Raw genomic sequence first — 23,612 nt, 5'->3', positions numbered from 1 at the left:
CCATAACATTTCCCAACACTTTCACCTTCTCTTGTTGATTAGGTATCTGTAATAAACATGACCAAATTAACACCCACTCTCACTGGTCTGGAGGGAGAATAATAAGAGATTAGAGGTGATAGTGTAGGGTAGTAGTTAATTACATTCAAGTACTCCAATCAAACTTCAATCTGACCTCCACTCCTGTAATTCCTGGCTGAACAACCATACACCTAAACTCCTCCATAACAAAAAGTATAATATCTGGAGCTTCATACAAGCTGACAAAAGTCCCTCAACATTGCATATCTCAATGGTGCCTCAACAGAAACAATCACATCCTTTAAATACTTAGGTTTATGGCTAGATCAGTCACTTAACTTCCAAAGCTACACTGAAAACACCAGGAAAAAGAGCAGTTCTCTTTTATCCTGGTCCTGGAAAATACTTTGCTTTCTCTTCAGACCAGCTAAAGCTGCATTAGACAAAGGAGTTCCCCTTTGCTCAACTTGAATACAGGCTTTCCTTTGAAAATAAAATCTGCCAACTCATTTCCAATCCTCTTTTCTCACTTTCAGGGCACAACTCAAAAGACCCCTACATCAAAAAATGACTGCAAGAGCTTTTCCACTGGACACATCATCTACCTCCCTCCTCATCTACATCACATCTACTTCAACCATCTGTTCTGACCAGCTGATTCCCCTCTCATATTTACAACTAAAATGAATTCACTTCTGTTAGTATTTATATATTTTAATTGTACATGAGATTCTCTACCTTCTGTATTAACGACACGTTTATGAATTTGATCTCTGTTTTTGTGTGTGTGACGTTCTTCACCTGGACTGTGCCTGCAAATGTTTTGTTGTGATTAGTGTAATAACCTGGTAAACTAACTAACTAAATGAATAAAAGCTAAAACCATCCAGAACAAAGGACAGTCAAATAAGTCAGAATGACTATTTAAGGGACATTGTCCCCACCACCTTGCAGTCTCTTAGCCCTTGCAAAAAGTCTGAATCTCCATTTATCTCTTTAGCAATGGATTGTTTCAAACAGGTTTTGAAGCTGATCCAGCTAGGATACAGATGGCATGGAAGGTAATTCTTCCTTTCCAGAAAATTCCTTATCTGCCAGACCAAACCCTTCATTTCCTACATTACACATGCTCTGAGGGTAATACAAGAAATTCGTCCTTCACATTATGGAAAAAGATTTTATTCAAAAAGGTTTTAGTGCCAAAGAAAGAAAATTCCTGGAGACCAGATAAGGACTTTTCTTTCCAGAATCAGTTTCTGATAGTGCTCAAGTTCAAAAACACGATCACTAAACAACCTTTTTCCTTTCTTCCTCATTTGAGTTTTTTAGTAACGTTAGATTGAAAAAGATATAAATCATCACATTTGTACTCATGCAGATTTCAGGCACTTCCTTGAGATTTTGTCTGTTTTATATTATCACTTATCTGCCTCTAGTTCCTATCTTAACTGGGTGTCCACACTTTTTCCATATTTAGATGACTTGCTTCTTTGCAGTCTTTTTTGAAGTGTTAGGAATCTCTCACTTTGGTAAAAGTCTCCTACACAGGATGGAATTCTAAGAGTACATTGAAAAATCTTTCTTGACTCCATCAAACAGGATTGTGTTTGTGGGGTGCATGCTAGACACCTCAGTACAAACAGCTTTTCTTCCACAGGAAAAAAATTATCTATATTTATATCTAGCCTTCTGTCATTGTGAGGGAATACCTCAGGACTATAAGTCTCATAGCATTCATGATTCTCATGATACCTCTTGCAAGACTCCATTATGAAAAACATACAATCATAGCTGAAGTCTGTTTGGCGCCAGCATCCATACCCATTGTCTTTTCAAATTCCAGTTCTGGGATTTGTAGAAAGGGAAACCACCAGGTGAAGGCAACAAATATTCCTGAATCCAAGTCTTCGGTTCTCCTTTCCCACTCCAAAGTAGTCAGTCACAACACAACCCTAGACTTTGCTTGGGAAATAGTGTCAAGGGGGACACAGGTCCAAGGTTGAAGGGTGGTCAACTCTCTGAATTAGCTGTGGTCCCCAGGACCTCTTCAAGTTGTTACAGACAACACCACAGTGATGTGGTACATACACAATCAAGGGGGAATCAGATTTTACTCTTTGCAGACTAGTCATATAAGCATGGGATACAGCTTTTACAGCACAGTTTCAATCTGCTGGCAGCTTACATTCTGCCAGAGAAAAAATGTATGGCAGAGAAGCTGAGCAGGACAAAGGCAGACCTTCACAAATGGAAACTAGATCACAAGTTCTTCCAATATTTGATCCATATGTGGGGAATTTACCTCCTCTCTAAACAATCAGCTGACAAAATTGAGTTCTTGGACTCCATGCAAGAGGTCCTGGAAGTCAGATGCCTTTTCTTTTCTTTGGACAGAAAGTCAGATGCCTTTTCTTTTCTTTGGACAGGAATGTTCCTGTATGCTTTTCCACCCTTTCCACTGATATCCAGGATACTTCTGAAGATTCAGGACGACTCCCCAAAGAATATTGTGGTGACTCCCTTCCGGCTCAAGCAAAAATGATTCTCTTTTCTTTTGGAACTGGCCAGGGGCAATTACCTCAATCTTCCTTACAGACTGGATTTACTCACACAAAAACAGGGATGCCTGATACATCCTGACCACTAACTACAACAACTGACTGCCTGGATGATATAGAGACAATACTTTTTGGCACCCATTTCTCAGAATGTGCAGTATGTATTAATGTTGGCAAGAAAGTCTGCTACTAGAAAAATCATATGAAAGGAAATAAAAGAGATTTTCTGTTTGGTGCCAACAAAACAATCAGCACCCATTCAGGGCTAGTGTTTCTCTGTTTTTACAGTATTTGTGAGTTGATATCCTATGGCCTGATTTACTCCTCCATTACTGTTCATTTACTGGTCATTTCAACATGTCTGATCATGGATCCCTCTTTTTCATTGCAGTCTCATGTGAAATTTTTTGAAAGGGGTGCTACATAAGAAGTCGCGCAGAAAATTTGTTAGTCATCCTTGAGATCTTACTTTTGAGTTACAGAAGCTAACACTTACTCTGTTTGAACCAGCTTATCTAGCTGATGAAGTTCTTAACACAGAAAACAATTTTGCTGATTGCTCTGAGCTCTGCAAGAAGAATATCTGACTTGCAAGTTCATATAGTGGGTCAACCACATCTCAGCTATCACAGAGATTTGGTTTCTTTCAGAACAAGTTCTTTTTTATGCCTAAAGTGGTATCTGAGTTTACTTTAAGCCAAACTATCCATATCATTGTTTTCTTTCTAGAACCTAAAAATGAGGGAGAAAAGATGCTTCATACCTTGGATGTTCACAGACAACTCAGGTACTATCTTGACAGAACAAATCTTTTAGAACTTCTGATCAGCTGTTCATTTTTTGTAAGGGTATGAAGAAGGGACAATCTGTGTCGAAGCAGACTATCTCCAAATAGCTGTCTCAAGTTATTCCCACCACAATAAAACTATTCTAGGCAAGGTCAAGTCACACTCAGTCCCATGCCTCTCAGCTGTCCCTGTTTTGGAGGAACATTCTTATTTTCAGGCCTGATTTAGGATGTCCCTAATTTTGAAGCCTGGTCTACTCCTTCACACAATTTTCTGAACCCCATTTTAACATGTGAATTTTAAAGCTATCCAATATACAGAAAACCACACCGTATGACGAACATTCATACTACTGACAACAATAATTTAAAGAAAGAACACACATCTTATAACTTTTTCTGAAGTAAAAATAAATGGCTTTGTATGAAAGAATGTTGCAATACAGTTAAATTCTACAGATTTTACACTGTGCTTACATTTTTCCATCATTTTGTCACACTGCTTTGTAAGGTTATCCTATCAAAACATCTACTCTTCATAACACCTAAACTCATAACATCAAGACCATAACATCTAAACTTCAAAACATCTAAAACTCATAACATCGAATCTCAAACATTGAAAACTAAAAAGCAACTATAAATAACATCCCACACACTGTTTGCTACATTTATGCAGGGGGGGGGGGCAAGCCCCCCTACATCCCCCACACCCCCGTAAATTAAAAAAAAAACTAGTAAATTAGTAAAAACTCTGTGGGATGTTATTTATAGTTGCTTTGTAGTTTTTCAATGTTTTGAGATCCGATGTTATGAGTTTTAGAGGTTTTGAAGTTTAGATGCTATGGTCTTGATGTTTTGAGTTTAGATGTTATGAACAGTAGATATTTTGATAGGTAACCGTTTTGTAAACATGTATTTCTGAGTAGTATACCTCATTCTGAATAGAAACAGGAAGAGTTATGTGCTATTTGGTATTCATGTTTTATGCTAATTAGATGTCCATATTTTTATCTAGCTATACTTATTTTTCAAGGACCATTGTTCCTATTTTCAATGTCTGCAGGTTGAGAGCTATGATCAGGGTTATACTTATTTTTTTCACTTTTCGGTAAGGAGTAACTTGGTCATCTGTACATACTTTTACAAAGCAGAATAAACTGGATTCCTTTTCCAGGTCTAGGCCAGACTTTGCAAGGAGTATTCTAGAATGGCTCCTGGACCCTTACTCTGCCACCTCGCAGTTGTTTTAACTGTGGTAATCTACCAGTATAGCTTAGGCTACTGCAGCAGTGATCAATATGAAGAAAGAAAAGTTGTGTAAGAACTTACCATAACCATAGATGTCCTTCTCATCCATGTTGCAGTATTTTGCATATGGGTTTACTCTTCTGGTCTCACGTAAGTACGGCCAGTATCCAAAAGCTTTCGGTCCCTCCTAGGTGCGTGAGGCATCAGGTCTAGGCGAGCTATAAAAGTGACGTTGGCACGGACCACCCTTAGAACTAAATGCCCCAGTCAGAGCCAGTCCTAATAGGACAATGCCAAGTCACTGCCATCCAGAGAGGGAAAACATAGCTGATAAGAGGGGAAGGAGGGAGGGTAGGAATACTGCAACATGGAAGAGAAGGACATATGGCTATGGTAAGTTCTTACATAACTTTTCCATGTCCTTCTATTCCTATGTTGCAGTATTCTGCATATGGGTGAGTACCAAAGCTCACTGAGAAAGGGTTTTTGGTATGGAAGCAGATTCCAGGAACTTCTGCAGGATAGCCCTAGCAAACCCTGCCCTGGACCTAGACATGAGGTCTAGTTTGTAGTGTTTGGTGAAGGCATGAACTGAAGACCAAGTGGGTGCCTCCAGGATAGAGGAGGTGTCCAGGCCCTTGAAGAAAGCCCCGGAGGATGCCATGGCTCTAGTGGAGTGGGTTCTTACTGTACCCTGAAGTGTTTTACCATGGTGCTGGTAACAGAAGGTAATGGCCTTGGAGATCCAAGTTGAAATAGTCTGTTTGGACACAGTCTTCCCTAGTGCTCTAAGGTGGAAAGATATGAAAAGTTGGTCAGTCTTTCGGATAGACTTAGTGTTGTGGAAGTAGAATCTAATTTGTCTGTGAACATCCAGGGAATGAAGTATTCTTTCACATCTTCCTTGTGGGTCTGGATAAAAAACAGACAAGTGGATGGCCTGATTGAGAGACAGCTCATTGACTACCTTGGGCATGAAAGATGGATTTGTCCTGAGGGTAACCCTGTCTTTATGAAAGACAAGAAAGGGAGGTGTAGCCATTAGTGCCTTGTGCTCTGATACACTTCAGGCAGAAGTGATAGCCAGTAGGAGGACTGTCTTCCAGGTGCAGAGTTTTAGGGAAGCTTGATCAGCAGGCTCAAAGGGTGGCAGTGTAAGCTTCTCCAGCACATAGTTGTGATCCCAAGTAGGAAGAGTAGGTTTCCGGGGGGGGGGGGGGATCTGAGATGTAGGACCCCTTTGAGAAAGAGCTTAGAAGGGAGTGTGGATGCCAAGGTCATGGGTAGGCATGCAGAGATAGAGGACAGGTGTGCCTTAATAGATGAGTAGGCCAAGCTGGTATGAAGTAACTCACACAAATAAGACAACACTAGGGGGGTGTCACTGGTAAGTGGATCCAGGTGCTTATTTTGACACCAAGTAATGAACATTTTCCATTTAGGCAGGTATGATTTTCTAGTGTTAGGTTTCCTGGCCTCCTGCAGGACATTGAGCACGTCCTCATTGTAAAGGTGTCTGTATGGGATCAGAAGTCTATCCACCACAGGGTCAGGTGTAGCAGCTGCCACTGTGGGTGGATTAGAGATCCCTTGTGCTGTGTGAGAACATCCACTCTATGGGGTAACTTGTGGTGATTGCCCTTGGACAACTGAAGGAGTAAGGGGAACCAATGCTGTCGGGGCCAGTAGGGAGTCACCAGCATGATTTTCTGATTGTCCTGCTGAATTTATAGCAGGAGCCTCTGAATGAGAAGGAAGGGGGGAATGCATAAAGGTATTTCCCCTTCCATGAGACAGAGAAGGCATCTGTTGCCAGTGCCTGTGGGTCTGGTGTCGTGATACAGTACAGAGGAAGTTGCTTGTTGCTGGTGGAGTCAAACAGGTCTATTTGAGGTGTATCCCATCTGTGGACCATGTCTAGGAAGATATCCCTGTGAAGCATCCATTCATGATTGTTTGTGCTGGTTCTGCTCAAAAAATCTGCTTGGAGTTGTGGAGAGAGGGAATGCATGCTGCTTTCAGGGTACTTTCCTGGGAAGTGGCTACTTCCCATACTTGTATAGCAAATCTGCAGAGTAGGTAGGACTTGGTCCCTCCTTGTTTGTTGATATACCACAGGACTGTGGTGAAGTCTGTGTACAACAGGAGAGATCTCTTCAGAAGGAAAGGAGTGAATGCCTGAAGGGCTAGGAGGATTGCCCTAATTTCTCTGGAATTGATGTGTTCTGTTTTCTGCCTGTATGTCCACAGGCATTGAACTTTTCGATCGCTGAGAGTGGCCCCCCACCCCAGGTCTGAGGCGTCTGTATGCACGACCTGACAAGGTTGAGTTGGCTGGAAGCAGAGTCTTGGCTTGAGATTCACCTGAGCCATCCACCATGAAATCTGTTTTAGGCATGGAAGCAAGGGCACAATGTGATCCAGTGGGTGGTTGTGCTGCTTCCAGACAGAGCATAGGTACCACTGTAGTTTTCTCATGTGTAACCAAGCTAGGGGTAGCATGGAAATGGTTGCTGCCATGTAACCAAGAAGTTTGACGTACTGCCTTGCAGTCAGATGAGGGGAATGTAGAATCACTTGCAGGTGTTCTGTAAGAGAACTCACTTTGGATGGGGGCAGGTATGTCTCCATCAAGTCTGTGTGGATTCTGCACTCTAAGAATACAGTGTCTTGGGTTGGTGTGAGGTTGGACTTTGGGAAGTTTATTTGGAACTCTAGAGCCTGTAGGAGAGGCACCAAAAACTGGATATGGGTTAGGAGTGTTTCTTGGCTGGCAGCCTGTAAAAGCAGTCATCCAGGAATGGGAATATTTTTCCTGCAAAAGGCCATTACCACAGCCAGGCATTTGTTGAAGACTCTGAGTGCGGTTCAAAGTCCAAAAGGCAAGGCAAAGAACTGCAAATGTGAGAATGCCACTAAGAATCTTACGTTTTTTCTGTGTGTGGGTTTTATGGGAATGTGTAAGTAAGCATCCTTGATGTCTAATGTAGCTAGGAAGCCTTCGTACATAATAAGAGGAAATAGAGCTGGCAGGGTCAGCATTTTAATAGTTGACACCTTTAAGAAGGGATTGAGCCTTGAAAGGTCTAGGATGGGTCTCCATGGCACTTCTTTTCTGGGAATCAGAAAAATCCTTGAGTAGAACCCTTTTCCAAATTGGGAGGGAGGAATTCTTTATTTAGTGCCCTGGCTTAAAAGGGACTGTAGTACTGGTAGTAGGAGGGGCAGTTGCTGAGCAGGAGGTCGTGGCCTGCCTAGACTTACTGAAGAGGTTATCCATGACAGGTAGTATCCATCTTGGAGGATGGAGAGGACCCACTTGTCTGAAGTAACCTGATTCCAAACAGGAAGACAATGGGAAAGGCGAGCAGTCAGTGGGATGGACGCAGCTGGTGGGGGAGGCAGGAGTGGCAGGTAGTCAGACACTACCTGCCCTGTCCTGAAAGGGTGTCCTTTGACTAGAGGAGGAAGGTGCTCTAGCTGAAGGATTTTTATTTTTTGCTTGCCTGTGTCTAGTTTGAGGAACAGGATTGGAGTGTTTACTGATGAACTGTGTTTTTACAGGACAGTTCCTGTAAAATTTAGGCAGACGGGAAACTAGTAGATCTTTAAGATCCTGCATCTCTTTTCCTTCTTGTTGCAGTGATTTGAAAAGATCTGCTACTTCTGAGACAAATAAGGCAGCACTGTCAAGTGGTGCATCATTGAGCTTAGCTCTGAAATCATCTGGCAGGGGGTGCAAGCACAGCCAGGAGTATCTGAGAAGTGCAGAAGCTGAAGCTCCTGACCTTGCTGAGGATTTTGCACCCTCCTAGCTACATTTAAATGAATGCCTGGTGACTTGGGACGTAACGGCCAGTAGAAAAGGCATAGTTGATTTGGCTGAGGAGTCTGAAATGTCTGCCAACAGACTTGTGGTAGAGTGTTGAAGAAACAGGGCTTACTTTACCATACGAGTCTGGTAATTAGCTCTAAATGCCAAAGTGGAAGAGGTGTAAATCTTTTTGCCTAACCTTTCCATAGTTTTGCTGTCTTTGTCAGCAGGAAGGATGGTGGTGGTAGGCAAGAGTTTGGAAGCTTTGTCTGTGGAGATAGAAATGGTAGCTGGATCTGCAGGAGGGCACTTAATCAAGTGCTTAGCTGAATCTGAGACTTTGTAGAGTCTGTCTGTTGTACGAGGAGCAGGAGGCTGTGAGTCCAGACTGAGAGATGCAGAGGAAAAGGCATCTAAAAAGGTAGGCAGTATGGGAGGAATGGCTGAAGGGCTTGGAGTTTCCATTTGAATGAGGTCATAGTACCTCTTTTGTATTTCAGATATGTCTGTGGATTCCCATTTGAAGTGTTCCTTCATTGTAAAAATAGTTTCAGAAAAGGCCAAATCTTCAACAGGGGAAACTGGGTCTATAGATTCTTCTTCTGGGGATCCGTATACCAAGAGAGAAGAGAGTTGTGAATTATAAGAGAGGGAATCATCTGAGCAATCTGCACAGATGTCCTCTTCCCTAGTAACTGTCACTGCAGGTTGAGGCCTAGGACTAAGGAGAGGAGGAGAAGTTGGAGGAGCAGAAGCCGCTCATGCAGGCCTCAGGACCATAAATCTGAGAAAAGACTTTGGCTAAAGGCCTGCCAGTGTGGAATACTTTCTGCTGGCTGACAGATATGCTTCCTTTTTTCTCTCCTCTTGAGAGTTCCAACGGGGGTGTCTGTTTAGGAGCAGGCGTCAGAATCTGAGGCAGGGAATCGGAAGGTTCCCTTAAACATGCTGGTTCCCCCCTCTGCTGGAATAGCCTCTGCAAATGTGCTCTCGTCCACCGGTAGTATGGCTTCCTCAAAGGTACCCATGACATCCGGTGCGATGGATCCAGGTCCAGATCCTGAGAACAGGCCGCTGTCGGCCACAGGCTGTGGATCAGCTGGAAGAGGCTCAACAAGTGTTATAGGCCGTAAAGATCTAGCCTTCTTTTTTGGCGGTTCAGAGGTAACATCCGATGAGCCCTTCATACGCAAAGCAAGTTGTTTTAGACATTGTTTCTCTAAGTATAAATTGAGTGCATGCAAATGACTGCGCAATGTTTTCGGGACAAATGCCTGGAAAATAGAGCAGGCCTTATAATCGTGCGACTGTCCAAGAGAAGACAGAACAAACACTTATCATGGGTGTGTTTATGAGGGATCTGACGGCTGCACTGACATTTACCCTTTCTGGATGACATGAAAAGGCAGTAATACAAAAGAAAGAACTGAAAAGGTCTCCAATGGGGTACTTAGTTTGAAACTTGAATTGGTCATCAGCAAAAGCAGGAACACCTGGCCTACGACTGGCAGCTGGAAAGTTCTGAGGGCTGGTGCATGCCGACATCACTTTTATGGCCCACATAATCTCGCCTAGACCAGACGTTTCACGCACCTAGGAGGGACTGAAAGCTTCTGGATACTGGCCGTACATATGCGAGACTAGAAGGGTAAACCCATATGCAGAATACTGCAACATAGAAATAGTAGGACATCATAGTACAGCTTTGTAAGTAAACTTACTTTGTCAGTAGATGTTTGAATGATCACCGCTGCAATAGCTGCTCCTTCTCTCCATCCCCCTTGTTTTTTGTGTTTTTTATGCCAGTGTGTGGACATAAATTTTTATTTTCCTAGCAATGTCCTCTCAGGGCTTTTCCACTCTCTCACAACTGGCATGAAAACTCTGAAGGTTTTGACACCCAAACCTGTTTTTTTATTCAGCACAGCTTGGGCTGTCTAAGTTTGGACATGTGGCCTGAAGCTTTGGAATCTGACCCAAACTTATATCACATGCAGAATATAACCCATATAGCTCAGGCTTCTGCACCAGTGATCATTCAAACATTTACGTTTATGGTCAGTTTACTTACACAACTGTACTTTCTCTGATCTGGCACTCCTTCCCTCCTAATGAGGAACACCAGATCTTAAAGCCCTCCCTCCCTCTCTGCTCCCGCCCTCATGTTTACATGAGGAGCATAAAGTTAAAAAAAAAGAACTGTTAATTGAGCTCCCTGAGACTTTATGCTCAGGGTGGCTGCCAACTTAGCCCCACCCTAACTACTTGTCTGGCTACAATTCTGTTTTTCATATTAGTCAGTAAATGACTTTTTAGTAAATTATAGACGGAGCTCTTTCGTGAGAAAGTAAACAGGAGCATCTAAATGCCAATTCATTTTAGAGCATGGATTTTTTTTTAATGTCTTACCTTGTTTATTCCTGCAGTCTCCCAGGGTCACAACCGAGGACCCGCCTGACGGCAGGATAACCCACCTGTAATGACTGCAGCTGTATGCACGATGAACATGTAGGAACACCTGGCCTACGACTGGCAGCTGGAAAGTTCTGAGGGCTGGTGCATGCCGACATCACTTTTATGGCCCACACACTCTCGCCTAGACCTGACGTTTCACGCACCTAGGAGGGACTGAAAGCTTTTGAATACTGGCCGTACATACGCGAGACTAGAAGGGTAAACCAATATGCAGAATACTGCAACATAGAAATAGTAGGACATCATAGTACAGCTGTCTAAGTAAACTTACTTTGTCAGTAGATGTTTGAATGATCACTGCTGCAATAGCTGCTCCTTCTCTCCATCCCCCTTGTTTTTTGTGTTTTTTATGCCAGTGTGTGGACATACATTTTTATTTTCCTAGCAATGTCCTCTCAGGGCTTTTCCACTCTCTCACAACTGGCATGAAAACTCTGAAGGTTTTGACACCCAAACCAGTTTTTTTATTCAGCACAGCTTGGGCTGTCTAAGTTTGGACATGTGGCCTGAAGCTTTGGAATCTGACCCAAACTTATATCACATGCAGAATATAACCCATATAGCTCAGGCTTCTGCACCAGTGATCATTCAAACATTTACGTTTATGGTCAGTTTACTTACACAACTGTACTTTCTCTGATCTGGCACTCCTTCCCTCCTAATGAGGAACACCAGATCTTAAAGCCCTCCCTCCCTCTCTGCTCCTGCCCTCGTGTTTACATGAGGAGCATAAAATTAAAAAAAAGAACTGTTAATTGAGCTCCCTGACACTTTATGCTCAGGGTGGCTGCCAACTTAGCCCCACCCTAACTACTTGTCTGGCTACAATTCTGTTTTTCATATTAGTCAGTAAATGACTTTTTAGTAAATTATAGACGGAGCTCTTTCGTGAGAAAGTAAACAGGAGCATCTAAATGCCAATTCATTTTAGAGCATGGATTTTTTTTTAATGTCTTACCTTGTTTATTCCTGCAGTCTCCCAGGGTCACAGTAATATCATCCAGACCAATCAGTCCACAATCCCAGAAACTTTTACAAAGGCTCACAAACACTATCTGAAATAAACAAAAATGCATACATTTACAGAACACAATCTTTGCTGGGCTGAAGATTTTTTTTTTTTTTAACTGGGTAGTGTACTAATTAACACTGATAAAATTCATGATAGTTCAGACTAATTACATAGAAAAACTATATATATATATATATATATATATATATATATATATTTATATATATATATATATATATATATTTCAGTGAACAAGTAGACGGTAATGTACAATATATAATTTAGTTATTAAAGCAGTCAACCCTCTGTAAATCTGAAAGAGCAGCAGTCACTTGAAAAGGAGACAAGAACAGTGTGTTAGGTGGTTTGTCCTGTGTTGAAACAGGACTGCTTGGCTTGGATGGAGAATTGGTTTTTGAGATGCATTCTAAATCTGGTGTAAGTGATGATTTCCTTTAGGTCAATGGGGAAAGCTTGCCAAAACCTAGGTACTGGAAAGGAGAATGCACGTACAGTGCTGAGGAGTTTGGTTCCAGGGGGTAATGAATGTTGGTGTGGCTTGACATTAGTGTCTCAGGTTGCACGAGGAAGTTTTTTCATGATGTTTAGGTGCAGGGGGAATAAATGTGTGGAGATGGAGTACTTTACAGAGTTGGGATCCTAACAGTAAGTGAGACCTTTGTTTTATGGATAGCCATTTGGCTTTTTCTAGTGTGAAATAGTGATGCTCACAGAGAGGTCAGATTGCAATGAATCAGAAGATGCTGTTAGAGATTGTTTATGGAGCATAGCAGTGTTTTTCTTTGATGTAGAAGGGAAAATGGGAAGTCCATATTCAAGCTGAGAAAGGAGAACTCCTTTGCAGATGGCTGGTATGACTGGTTGAGATAGAAAAGGTGAGATCTTTTTGGCCCAGATAAGGACGAGGTATATTTTTGCTCTCACTTAGTCTATGTGGAAATGGAAGTTTAGTGACTGATCAAACCATAATCCTAGGTATTTGAAGGTGGAAGCTGTTTCTATCGCATAATGGTGCAAGTCAAAGATAGTTGAACAAGTCAGGTGCTTGGTAAATTTGGTTTGCTCCTGAAGGGGTTAAGAAGTAGTTTATAGTTTATGAGCCGTTGACGGAACTTATGTAAGTCAGAGTGGAGTTGGGATTCAATGTTCGTGTGAGAGTAACCTTATTGGTAAATGACCATTTTATATTAATCTAAATTCAATGTTCTTATGTAGGTAACTTTGAGAGTCAAATGTCCTTGGCTATCCTTACCATATATACATATTAATACAAATAGCACAATAAATAAGCAAACAGCCAAATAATGAAAACACACAATGTCTAGTAAGTTTCTTTCCTGAAAATTATCTTCATTTATTATAAATAGCAGTGAAGATGCTGTAGAAGTGCTAAGCATTTCAGATGCCAACCCTTAACTCCCTTATCAATAGAATTATTAAAAAAAACTTGCAAGTTGAATTTCTTTGAGCAAAACGTGGCCACAGCTTCTTTATCTTGAAGTTTCACAGCTTTATCAGTGCTTCTGGGATCTATTTACAAGGGCTGCATAATCATGTATTCATCTTTAAAAGGCTTTCACGAATACTTGAATGTTCTTTGTCCCTTCCTTGATCCTGAACAGCTTAGAGATATTTCACTGCTTTGAAAAATGTTTTAATGTTTTTTGTGTTCTGTATGGTGAATGTCTGATACTGATGTAGTTTACAATCTCAACAGTGACAGACAATATGTAATGGATGACTCGCACTAAATGGGTTTGAATCCCACCACTGCCAAACAAAATGTCACGGATAGTGCACTGTCTACAACTGTCACAGGATGACTGCCAACAAGTGTGCCACTTGGATGTGTGAGGGACAGAGGCTATGGTCCTTGTTATCTACTCCACTGTCCTAAATAAGTCTGCTGACCACCAGAAGGATGGTCAACCACTGCTACCCAAGAGTAAAAGGAACAGAAAGAAAGAAAGAGGCACACAAATATGATTCAATAATCAAGTCGTCAAATGGAATCTGGCCCTAAGTGCATAAAGGGAATATGTCACTGCAGTCTTGAGAATGGACTTCCACACATACACACAGAATAGGACTGCACGTGATCACTTATAGAGCTAAGTCTCTGACACAGCATTCTACTCACCCTGCTCACCACTCTCTGTCTGTGAATCACAGTGTCTTCCAATGTCCTTTACCCACATTAACTGCCTTACAAACAAATGATTATTTTACAACACGCTGTTAAGGTAGAAGAAGTAACTTAGTCAATCTCTTGGCAGTGATCCAAAAATCTTTATTAGACACACATGTATGTGGGAGACAAAGTTTCAGCAGCAGAGTCTTCCCGAAGTATAAAAATCAACAGCTTATATACCTTATAATGCACTGCATCAGCAGTATGTTAGAACAAAGAAATACAATACTGACTAATTAACTCTGGACAAGTTTCAAGGCTTACAGCTTCAGTACAAAAATATTCTTGTTACTAGGCTAGGCAGATTTGTGCATAAAAGGTTGTTTCCTGAGAAAGACACTTTCCAAAAAAGGAAAAGAATACAGACAGCTTCTATAACATGTTCAGCACTTTTTCATTACTTCACACATGCCTTCAGTCATGTACTCAAACTCTTTTGCAAAACATATGTTCTTGTACATTTTACCCACTACAACACACACACACACACACACACACACACACACACACACACACACACACACACACACACACACACACACACACACAATCTGGGAAGGCTGGCAGAATTCTGTAATTTTCCATTCTCTCTCTTCTGGGCATGGTAGTTACTTCCCACCAGAGATCAATCATACCAGTTACCTGATTTAGCCATATATAAATGATAACGTAATATATTTCACTGATAATATGTTTGAGCAGAAAGGTTAACTGGATGTGGAAACCTCAGATTGACAACAATAACAACATTTTCTCAGATGAGAAACAATTCTTCTTAAATTATAAAGACCATGTTGTACCACATCTCTAGGCCAGTAAAGCAGAATTAGTACACCAAGCTTCAAACACAAATGATTTTATTAAAACAATAAAGACACAATCTCCTGTAGCGCCTCGACTACTACGAGCCTTTACAGCACTGGTGCACAACCTTTTTATGGGGAAGGCCACTACACAAATTCTTAATGCATCTGCGGGCCACCTCAAAACATAGTAAGTGATTACCGGTTAACAATAGGTACAGGTGACTGGTATTTTTACTTAAGGCAGCAGTCATGAAATTGCCTGTTTTCTACATCAACTTTGCATTTAATTTTATTCTAGCTTGCAGGCATGACTTACTACAAACTCTTGCAGAAAGTTACTACTGTTTACACACTACAAGTTATAAACAACAAAGAATAGTTACTTCCACAGCTAAAATTAGAGGTGTGTGCAACTCCAGTCAATTAGTTAACTTTTTATTGCTCCCTCCAGGCTCTTTCCCAGTGGCTCCTCTCCCTTCACTCATCTGGCTCAGTCATTCCAGAAGAATGGAAACTGGGTATTCTTGGGATAACTGAGAGTCCTGTAGCCCAATCATTCCTATCCAGTAGTCCCCATTAACCCATTTCCAGCCAAGAGTGGCAGGGAGTGGACCATCTTGCTGGTCCTGAGAGGCAACCCCTTTGGCAGTTCCTCTAAGCCTGCAATTGCTACCTCCCCAAGGGAACTGTGATTTTGCATGGTAGTTTCCCCCTCGGCTATGTACTGTATTTACATTATGGTAACACGGGTTTGGGTGGCTTGGAGTTCCACTGGATGAACACCTTATTCTTTCACTAGGTGACATGTGTGTGGAAATCCAGAGCCAGCTTCCTCACTTCAGAGTGGGTGAAATGGCAGCACTTAGTCACATTCTTCTTGGCTGGCTCCTATAGGCACATTAAAACCACAAGTTAAACTTGGGTCATCTGTGGTGTAGTCAAGGCTTCATCCCTCATTACAACAGAGATGGCCTGATCACCTCATTGGCAAGACAAAGACTAGTCAAGTTCCCTTACTTATCCCCAAATACATATATTTTAGCTCATCACTACAGATACCCATGAATCCTCATATTACATAATTTTCTCCCCTACACAAAATCAGTTGTGATTACAACATATTAGCTTGCATTATTATTTTTCCCACATAATGCATTTATATATTAAGGACTACTTTCTCAGCTCTGCTGAGCTGCTTCTTTGAAGTACATTCTAACTGCCTTTTATGATCCTTGGCCTTCCTGTCTCCAAACAGTTGTGTGACTAAACTCTATGCAAGCAATTAAGTCTTTCCTGAAAAAATTAAGACAGTTAAACATCACATTTCAAATACAAGTTTCCTCTCCTTTTCTCATAACTACAGAGAAAATGTCAAAAGGTTACGCACATTTCCAGGCCATACGACACATTCAAATTGCTTTAGAAATGTGTTAGTGGGAAGTGATATATATATATATATATATATATATATATATATATATATATATATATATGTATTTATGTATGTAGAGAGAGAGAGAGAGAGAAAAAAAATACATCACATCTTTAAATCAGTTTTCTCTAGCCTCGCAACCCACTGGCACTATAGGCTACATACAATGCAAATATGAAGCTCAGTAGTTCCTCACTTTGCATCTTCTTGTTAATTCCAATCCTGTTTAACAGCTTAGAAAACTAGTGTACCCCCAAATCTCTCACAAGTTGCTTACACTTTCCTTTTTTTTTTGTATCGATCAAGTAAGACTTACCCATCTTCCCAGTTTCCTCATGTTGCAGAATTGCTAAGCTAGAAATGCCTCAGTGTCTATATTTCTTTCCAGTCTAATATTGTGTTACCATTTTCTCACTGGATTCAGCACTGCTTATAACACCAGCATCACAAGGTGACTGTAATAAAACAGCAGTTCCTTCTACTAGTGATAAATCAGTGTTGCTAAAGCTGTCATTGCTGTAATGGTGTATCTGTTGAGTTAGTTTACCTCTGATAAATCTTTGCCACATTGTGGGTTTTACTGTTGATTTTTTACAGTCAGGAAATGAAAGCCATGTACTTGCCACAACAACACAGCTGTAACACGGGTCATTTGTTTAACTTCTAGGACTGATTCTGCAGGCACTGGGATGGCTTGACAGATCTTGTCTCTCTCTCACCTCACACTCTCCAGTTCTTGTTACAGCGTTAAGCTGAAGGAAGAAGAAAAAACAGGCAAAGAAAGAGAACAGACTTAAAACACTGTAGGATGGAGGGAATTATATCAAAGATAGACCTCCTTCTTAAAGATACATTATGGTAAATGCATAACTTTCATACCTCATAGGAGGCTAATCTTCAGTAACTTGTGAGAAGGAGTTCCTAGCTGATACTACTAAGTTACCAACATCATTGGAAAATATCATGAATGAAAGCAGATCTGAAAGAAGAAATTGACCAAGGAAATTATATTTAGTTTATAGTATTTCAAAAAAGGGGATCAATGAAGACCAAGTTGCAGCAGCACATACGAGTCATCAATAGTGACATTATGGAAAAAGGCAGCAGAAGTAGCCATAGCTTGAGTAAAATGAACATGCAGAGCTGCAACCAAAACTTTGTGTCTTTTCTGTGACAGAATTCATACATTTAACAAACCACCTAGAAAAGATGAGTTTAGAAAGCTTTTTTCTGCTTATTTGTTTATACAGATATTAATAACAGAGGTAGAATGCTGATTCAACTGGACCTTTTTCAGGTTCAGTCCTGTAGCAAGAAGTTACAAGCAGATTATTACTTTCTAAGAGTTGAAAGGCAAGTATCGTATACATCATAGCAAGGCATTTCAAATGTGGGAGTACAATCAATGAATCACTCTTGATTTTACAGTGCTACATGGTAAATGACATACAAATCACAGCACGGCATTAAGAGAAGCAAGTATACTTCGTTATCCAGAAGTTTCATGTTATAAATTAAAGTACAGTACTTAAATCAGAGTTCTAGAGACCATCTTTATAAACACACAGGTGAAAATTAGGTTAAGAGGGAATGAAAGGAGATCAACAGGGAATAGGAAAAAGATTTTGGAGGAGTAATGTACACATCGGGAAGAAGGAAACAGAAAAAGGAAAAAAAAAAGTGTATCTGGGGGAAGAGCTGTAGAGAAGGGGTACTGGGGAAGGGAGAGTGCATCAACTTCTCACCAAATTTATAGGCCTGACAAATTATATAAACAGCTGGTCATCCCCACTGAATGATTTATAGTTCTCTCTATATAAAATCTGAGTTGTCTGTGGACATCCATATAATACAGACAATAGTCACCATGACTACACGATTCAAGAAAAAAAGACAGCCAGGCTAATTGAGTGATTCAGATTTAATTATGTGGCAACTTCTACTGGGAATTTTGCATTTGTGTTGAGCATCACATTTTCTTTGTAAAAAGTCCGATACAGACGTTTCATAGAAAGGGGCTGAAACTAGAAAATCTTCTTGAAACTTCAGATCTGCAGAACCAAAAGACAGAAGAGCATGCTTTTCTAGAATAAAAAAAATGCCTCATTGAAAATCAGGGTCTCAGACTGAATATTTAAGGTGAAGGAAACCACATATGAATAAAAGACAAGCAAAATTGACTTTGGCTCAAAATGAAAGTTGGAAACAGCAGTCAGCTGAACTTTTGTGGAAAAATGGCTGAGACTGGACTCAAAAAGTTTAGAAATATACAATAGTACAAAAAGAATAGAGGTTGAGAAGGGGTCCATTTCTTTGCTAAATGGCCCCTCCCCTCCAAAACTGATTCTGTTTAACTTAGTCTTTTGAGTAGAATGCCTCTGAGTAGAAGAAACAATGAAAAATGACCTCAATAAAAAGGACAGAAAACTAGCTATTGATGAAACTGGAAACCATGCTGGCAGATTTAGGTAGTAGAGATATTAGTATAATTTACTTTTTGAAGAAATGAAGGAAAAGCATAATGGTGCTCATCTCTGGTCTGACCCTCCAGATAAAGGATACATGAAAATAAAATAATTTGAGATATTTAGCATTTGTTTGAGACACAAACAGATTACACGCTTTTTTATCATACAGATGAAAAATCCTACTTGTCACTAAAGGACTGGGGGACCAAATTTTATGCAAAGGAAATGAATGCTGAGCCTGACTGCAATAGAAATGGACACTTCTGTGGTGTGGTCTTCTGTCAACAAACAGTCTGAACTGATAGCCCAACTCTTCACATCCTGTCAACACAGAGGGTAGGAACGCAATCATCTGTAAAGCTATGGCGTCCATCTGAATGGAAATTACTCTCTGAGATACACAGTTCTGAAACTCCAGCAATGTCAATACAACTGATTGCACTTCAAGAATGGTTACTTGAAGGTTAGACTACTAATAGGACCAGGCACCCTGAATAGTCTGTTTTACTACCCCCATAATATCTGATCACACATCCATAGTGACTAATGCATGAAGTGTCTGTAACTGGAATGATTAGACTGAAGGCTGGAGAGCTCCAATGTAGATGCATATAAAAATCTCTGGAGATTTGGACTAGAAAGAGGTTCAGCAAACTGAGATTACTGGCCTCAAACGCTGCAATGAACAACTGCCATGTGAAACCCGAAATTAGTGACTATAAAGTTACTAAAGGCCATAAACTCTGACACAAGTCTCTGTTGGTACAGACTGAGATGAAAGAATAGACACAAACACTTCTTGCAAAGGAAGCATTCTCTCCTGTGATAGAAAACACTGATTCAAGGAAGTGCTTAACTTTTTTATTCTGTGAATGTGACAGACTGGACTAGGAAAAGTAATTCTCTGCAAAGTTCATGGTTACTTCATCCATCGCTAATGAGACAGAAATGGGGGGAATACTTTGGCTCCCAGTAGTCTGGCTACTGCAGACATGTACTTAAGAGAACACAGCAGAAATGAAAATAAAGGGCAAAGTCCTGAATTGGTAATGACCCAGAAGTGCGGAAACATCTTGGACACCTTTGTGATTTTGATGTGAAAGTAGATGTCTTGCAGGTCTAAGGAGCACACCTAGTCTCCTGACAAAGAATGAAAGACTGACCGCTACCATTCAAAACGTTCTGAAGGGATAAAGGTGCCCAAGTTCAACTGTGGGCTCAAGATGATTTGTATTCCAAAAGAATTTGGAATAAACTCCTAAGCTCTTCTGGTGTGGGGCCTCTGTGATAGCTCTTTTTCTTAATAGGCTTATTACCACCTTGCTTCTCTGCCTTATTTAAATATGGTGGGATTTCTAATTGGGGCAAAAGTGGAAGTAGGGGAAGGAAGAGAAAGGGACAGTCTAGCCATGGGATATTACTTTCTCAGCAAAGTTTGTAAGATTACACAGGAGTGTTAGCATAAGGCAACACTGCATCTTGCTGCTCTAGCAAAACCTTCTAGTATGTTATATAGCACACGGACTTTATGACTGCTCCTGTCTGAGGAAGTTGCAGCCTGCATCTTAAAAATTTCATTCAGTGGCCTATCCTTCCAACCCATGATACAATTCATCAGTAGGGTTCTATTTAAAATATGCAATATGTGTAAAATGGTGCAGTGCTGGATCATTGTCTTCATGTCTCTGGAGCTGAAAATGATAAAGGGGCCTATTTATTTGGTGTAGCAATAGCAGTGGATTTCAGATAAATTTGTGAAAAGACACAGTGGGCTCATTTCAGAAATAGGGGCCTAGGAGCTACAACTCATTCAGCCCTCTTGTTAATCCAGCCCTGCACAAAAGGCTAAGGAGGAGGATATGTGCACATATTTCTTAAACTTATGCAGCACTCTGGACTCCCTGCTTGGTGGATCAACAGCTGGGGTCTGAAGGGTTAAAGCTTTCTGGTCGGCTACTACAGAGACAACTGTATCTATCCTAGGAATCCCTGCCCAAACTGAACAATTCCTAAGGCTCTGGAAAATACAGTCAACTTTATTTAGGACATGAGCTACCATGTCTGGGTTCTCTTGTGAAACACTGGTGGCATCCTTCAAGATACCCACCAAACATAGAACTACAAAGGAGGACTGTGAGGTAAATCTACTCACCTTCTGTAACCTTCCTTAGGAAGATGTAACGTGGCCAAACTGGTGATTTCTCCTTTATTGCATTAAGTGAAAATACTCCCGAAATTTGGGCTCCTCATGGAGTGGAAAGAGTTGCCTACTTTTTCTTCATCAGGGTCTTCAGCTTTGAAATTTAAAAGGGATTTCATATGTTTAGTTTTCTAAAGAGCCTTACTATGCCATTTAGGGTGAGGGCTTTTAACCAGGTGGCTACAAAACCTGTTTGGCTGAGACTGACAAGGTTTCTAGGGAAGTCAGTATGGGTTCCAATAATACCTGGGTTTACCACTAGAGCAATTATTGGGGAGGGGTATCTATGATAGGTTAAAAACCTCAAAAGAAAAGGGTGGATGACAACTAATAGCTGCTGACACTGGCAGAAATGGAGAATAAGAACTTTAAAATACTGAAGGGCCAAAGAACCCAGTACCAGCCAAGCCCAGTGTTAGTCCCAACGTTAACATAGCTGATCTTAAGGGAGCGATACCTAAAAGAGCTGGTACGGAGATCATTTGTCCCTGCAGGGCCATAATCAGTGTTGGTGAGACTGATGCCTGACAGTATGGTATCATGTAAGTCAGGGTCTATTGCTACAGTGCTAGCAGTAACTCCAGAGGCATCTATGTCATCACAGACATGACTGGTAATGGGTGGATTAGAAAAGAAGCCACTGATGGAACCATCAGTGCCAGTAAAAAGGAAGCATCTTTTGCCAGCATCTTATGGCAGTGGTCAAGAAGAAATGGTTCTTTCACTGAGCTCTTATCACAGTCTCATCCACATTATCATAAGCCATATTAGGTAGCACTAATGAGTGAGGATACCTGGGTGTACCAGCATGAAGTCTGGGATTGAACAGTAACTTACTGACAGAAATATTACACAAGTATAGCAGGATTTCTGACAAATTCTTTAATATCTGAACAAGACTCTTCCAATAAAGCTTAGGACTAGAAGGCCCTAGAAAACTCTTATCAGCAAGTTCTGACATAGTACTGGTAAAACTGAAGTAACTTGTGTTAGAAAGAATTTATTTAAAATTCTTATTTTTTTATTTTTCTTTGATTACTGGTAAATTCCAACTGGACCAAGCGCACCTTCAACACCTACACAGGAAGAAATGCTCAACATTATGTATGTGTGTGCAGGCAATTAGCATGAACTAATAAAAATATAGTAAACTACACTGAGGTGCACATAATTTAACAGGTGACTGCCATATTAAGTAAAGTACAGTACAGTATTTACAGTATGCGAAGATCACACATATCTACTACACAGTCATACCGAAATTTTAATACACAGCAAATGAGGTGTATGCATATATGTTATCCTACCAATTATTCACTTGAGACATGTTTGAGGATTCTATGATACTTACTTGATTTAACTGCTTTACGAGCGTAACTGGCAATGGTGTTGGTAGAAGGACAGGGTTGTTTTGTTGATGGGTATTATTTCACTGGGATATTAAAATATAGATGGGATAGGATTATGATAAGAAGGTGGTTTATTAATAGTTATTCTAAGTTCAGGACCATTTTGTTGATAGGTACATTTTCAATATGATTTTAAAATTGTAGACACGATTAAATATGTCTGCTGTCTATGACAGACAACTACAGTTTAGCAATGTATATGGAGTACAGGCAGTCACTGTTATGGTTTTTAGATTTTTGAGAAATCTTTGGTTCTCTGAATGCAGTTCTTTGAGGGTGTGTATCAGTTTAACTTGCTGGTGGCAGGGCATCTGCCTGGGCTATACAGGATGTTGAGTGATGTCTTTAAAGTGAATGTACGCTAATAGGTCAGGTAGCACCAGTCAGTTAAAAGACTGAAATGCAAGACAGTGATGTGTTTGGTTAATGTGGTTACTTGCAAACTTTACAGTTTTATTGTAAGATTTCTCCAGTCTGGATGGCTGAGAGGACAATAGGTACTCAAAACTGATGAGGCATATAGCAGACTAGAGAGAGGACAGGTTTGCGCTATGTTCCCATGTGCATGCTCAGTTTGAAAAGGTTTGACTTCTCGAGTCTATGAATGGTAGAAGTTATAGATCCATTTTAAACAACAAAGCCTGCAGGTTGTTCTGAGTCACTGATAGAACTGGAGTGAGTCCACTCACTGCGTTTTCCTTCTGACTGTGGAGAAGACGAAGTTGACTCAGCAAATGTTCCTGGAGCTCTTGTTGACACTACCGCTAAGTCACACAGTTAAGTTTAACATGAAACATGCAAACTGAAGTATTATGTACATCCCCTTAACACATCAGTCTACAACTGCGTCTGCTAGTGGATGGTATAGCCTGACTGGAGACAGACTTTCTCAAATGAGGCTCAGACACTGAGAGACAAACAGACCCAACAAAAGGGCTTTCTAACAAGAAAATTACAATTCTAGGCAGCCTGAGAAAGTTTAGTCTGCTGAGTATTCCTCATGCCTGTGGTATCAGTCCTGGATGTTACCAAAAATTAAACTAGTTTTATCAGATCAAAAATTTACAATAATAGCTCACTGAATGCCTTAAGAAAGCAGGGCAGGCACATAGCAAAAATAGTATTTGTGTGTATGGGTGGGGGACCCGAGAATTAAAGGATTGCCTA

The 23,612-nt window shown here is 40.6% G+C and overlaps 1 protein-coding gene across 1 annotated transcript in view; it reads right to left on the bottom strand.

Moving 5' to 3' along the window:
- MAMDC2 (MAM domain containing 2) overlaps positions 1-23,612 on the bottom strand; it is a 1,373,080-nt gene that overhangs the window by 212,803 nt on the left and 1,136,665 nt on the right. The window contains exon 10 of the mRNA XM_044064367.1: positions 11,865-11,961. Coding sequence (XP_043920302.1) covers positions 11,865-11,961 — 97 coding nt within the window. The remainder of the gene's footprint in view (positions 1-11,864; positions 11,962-23,612) is intronic.

Source organism: Protopterus annectens, chromosome 2.part2, assembly GCF_019279795.1.
Source record: "Protopterus annectens isolate FY-2018-M chromosome 2.part2, PAN1.0, whole genome shotgun sequence".
Lineage (NCBI taxonomy): Eukaryota > Metazoa > Chordata > Ceratodontiformes > Protopteridae > Protopterus > Protopterus annectens.
Note: the sequence above shows the minus strand (reverse complement) of the source record. Positions and strands in the feature narration are given on the sequence as shown.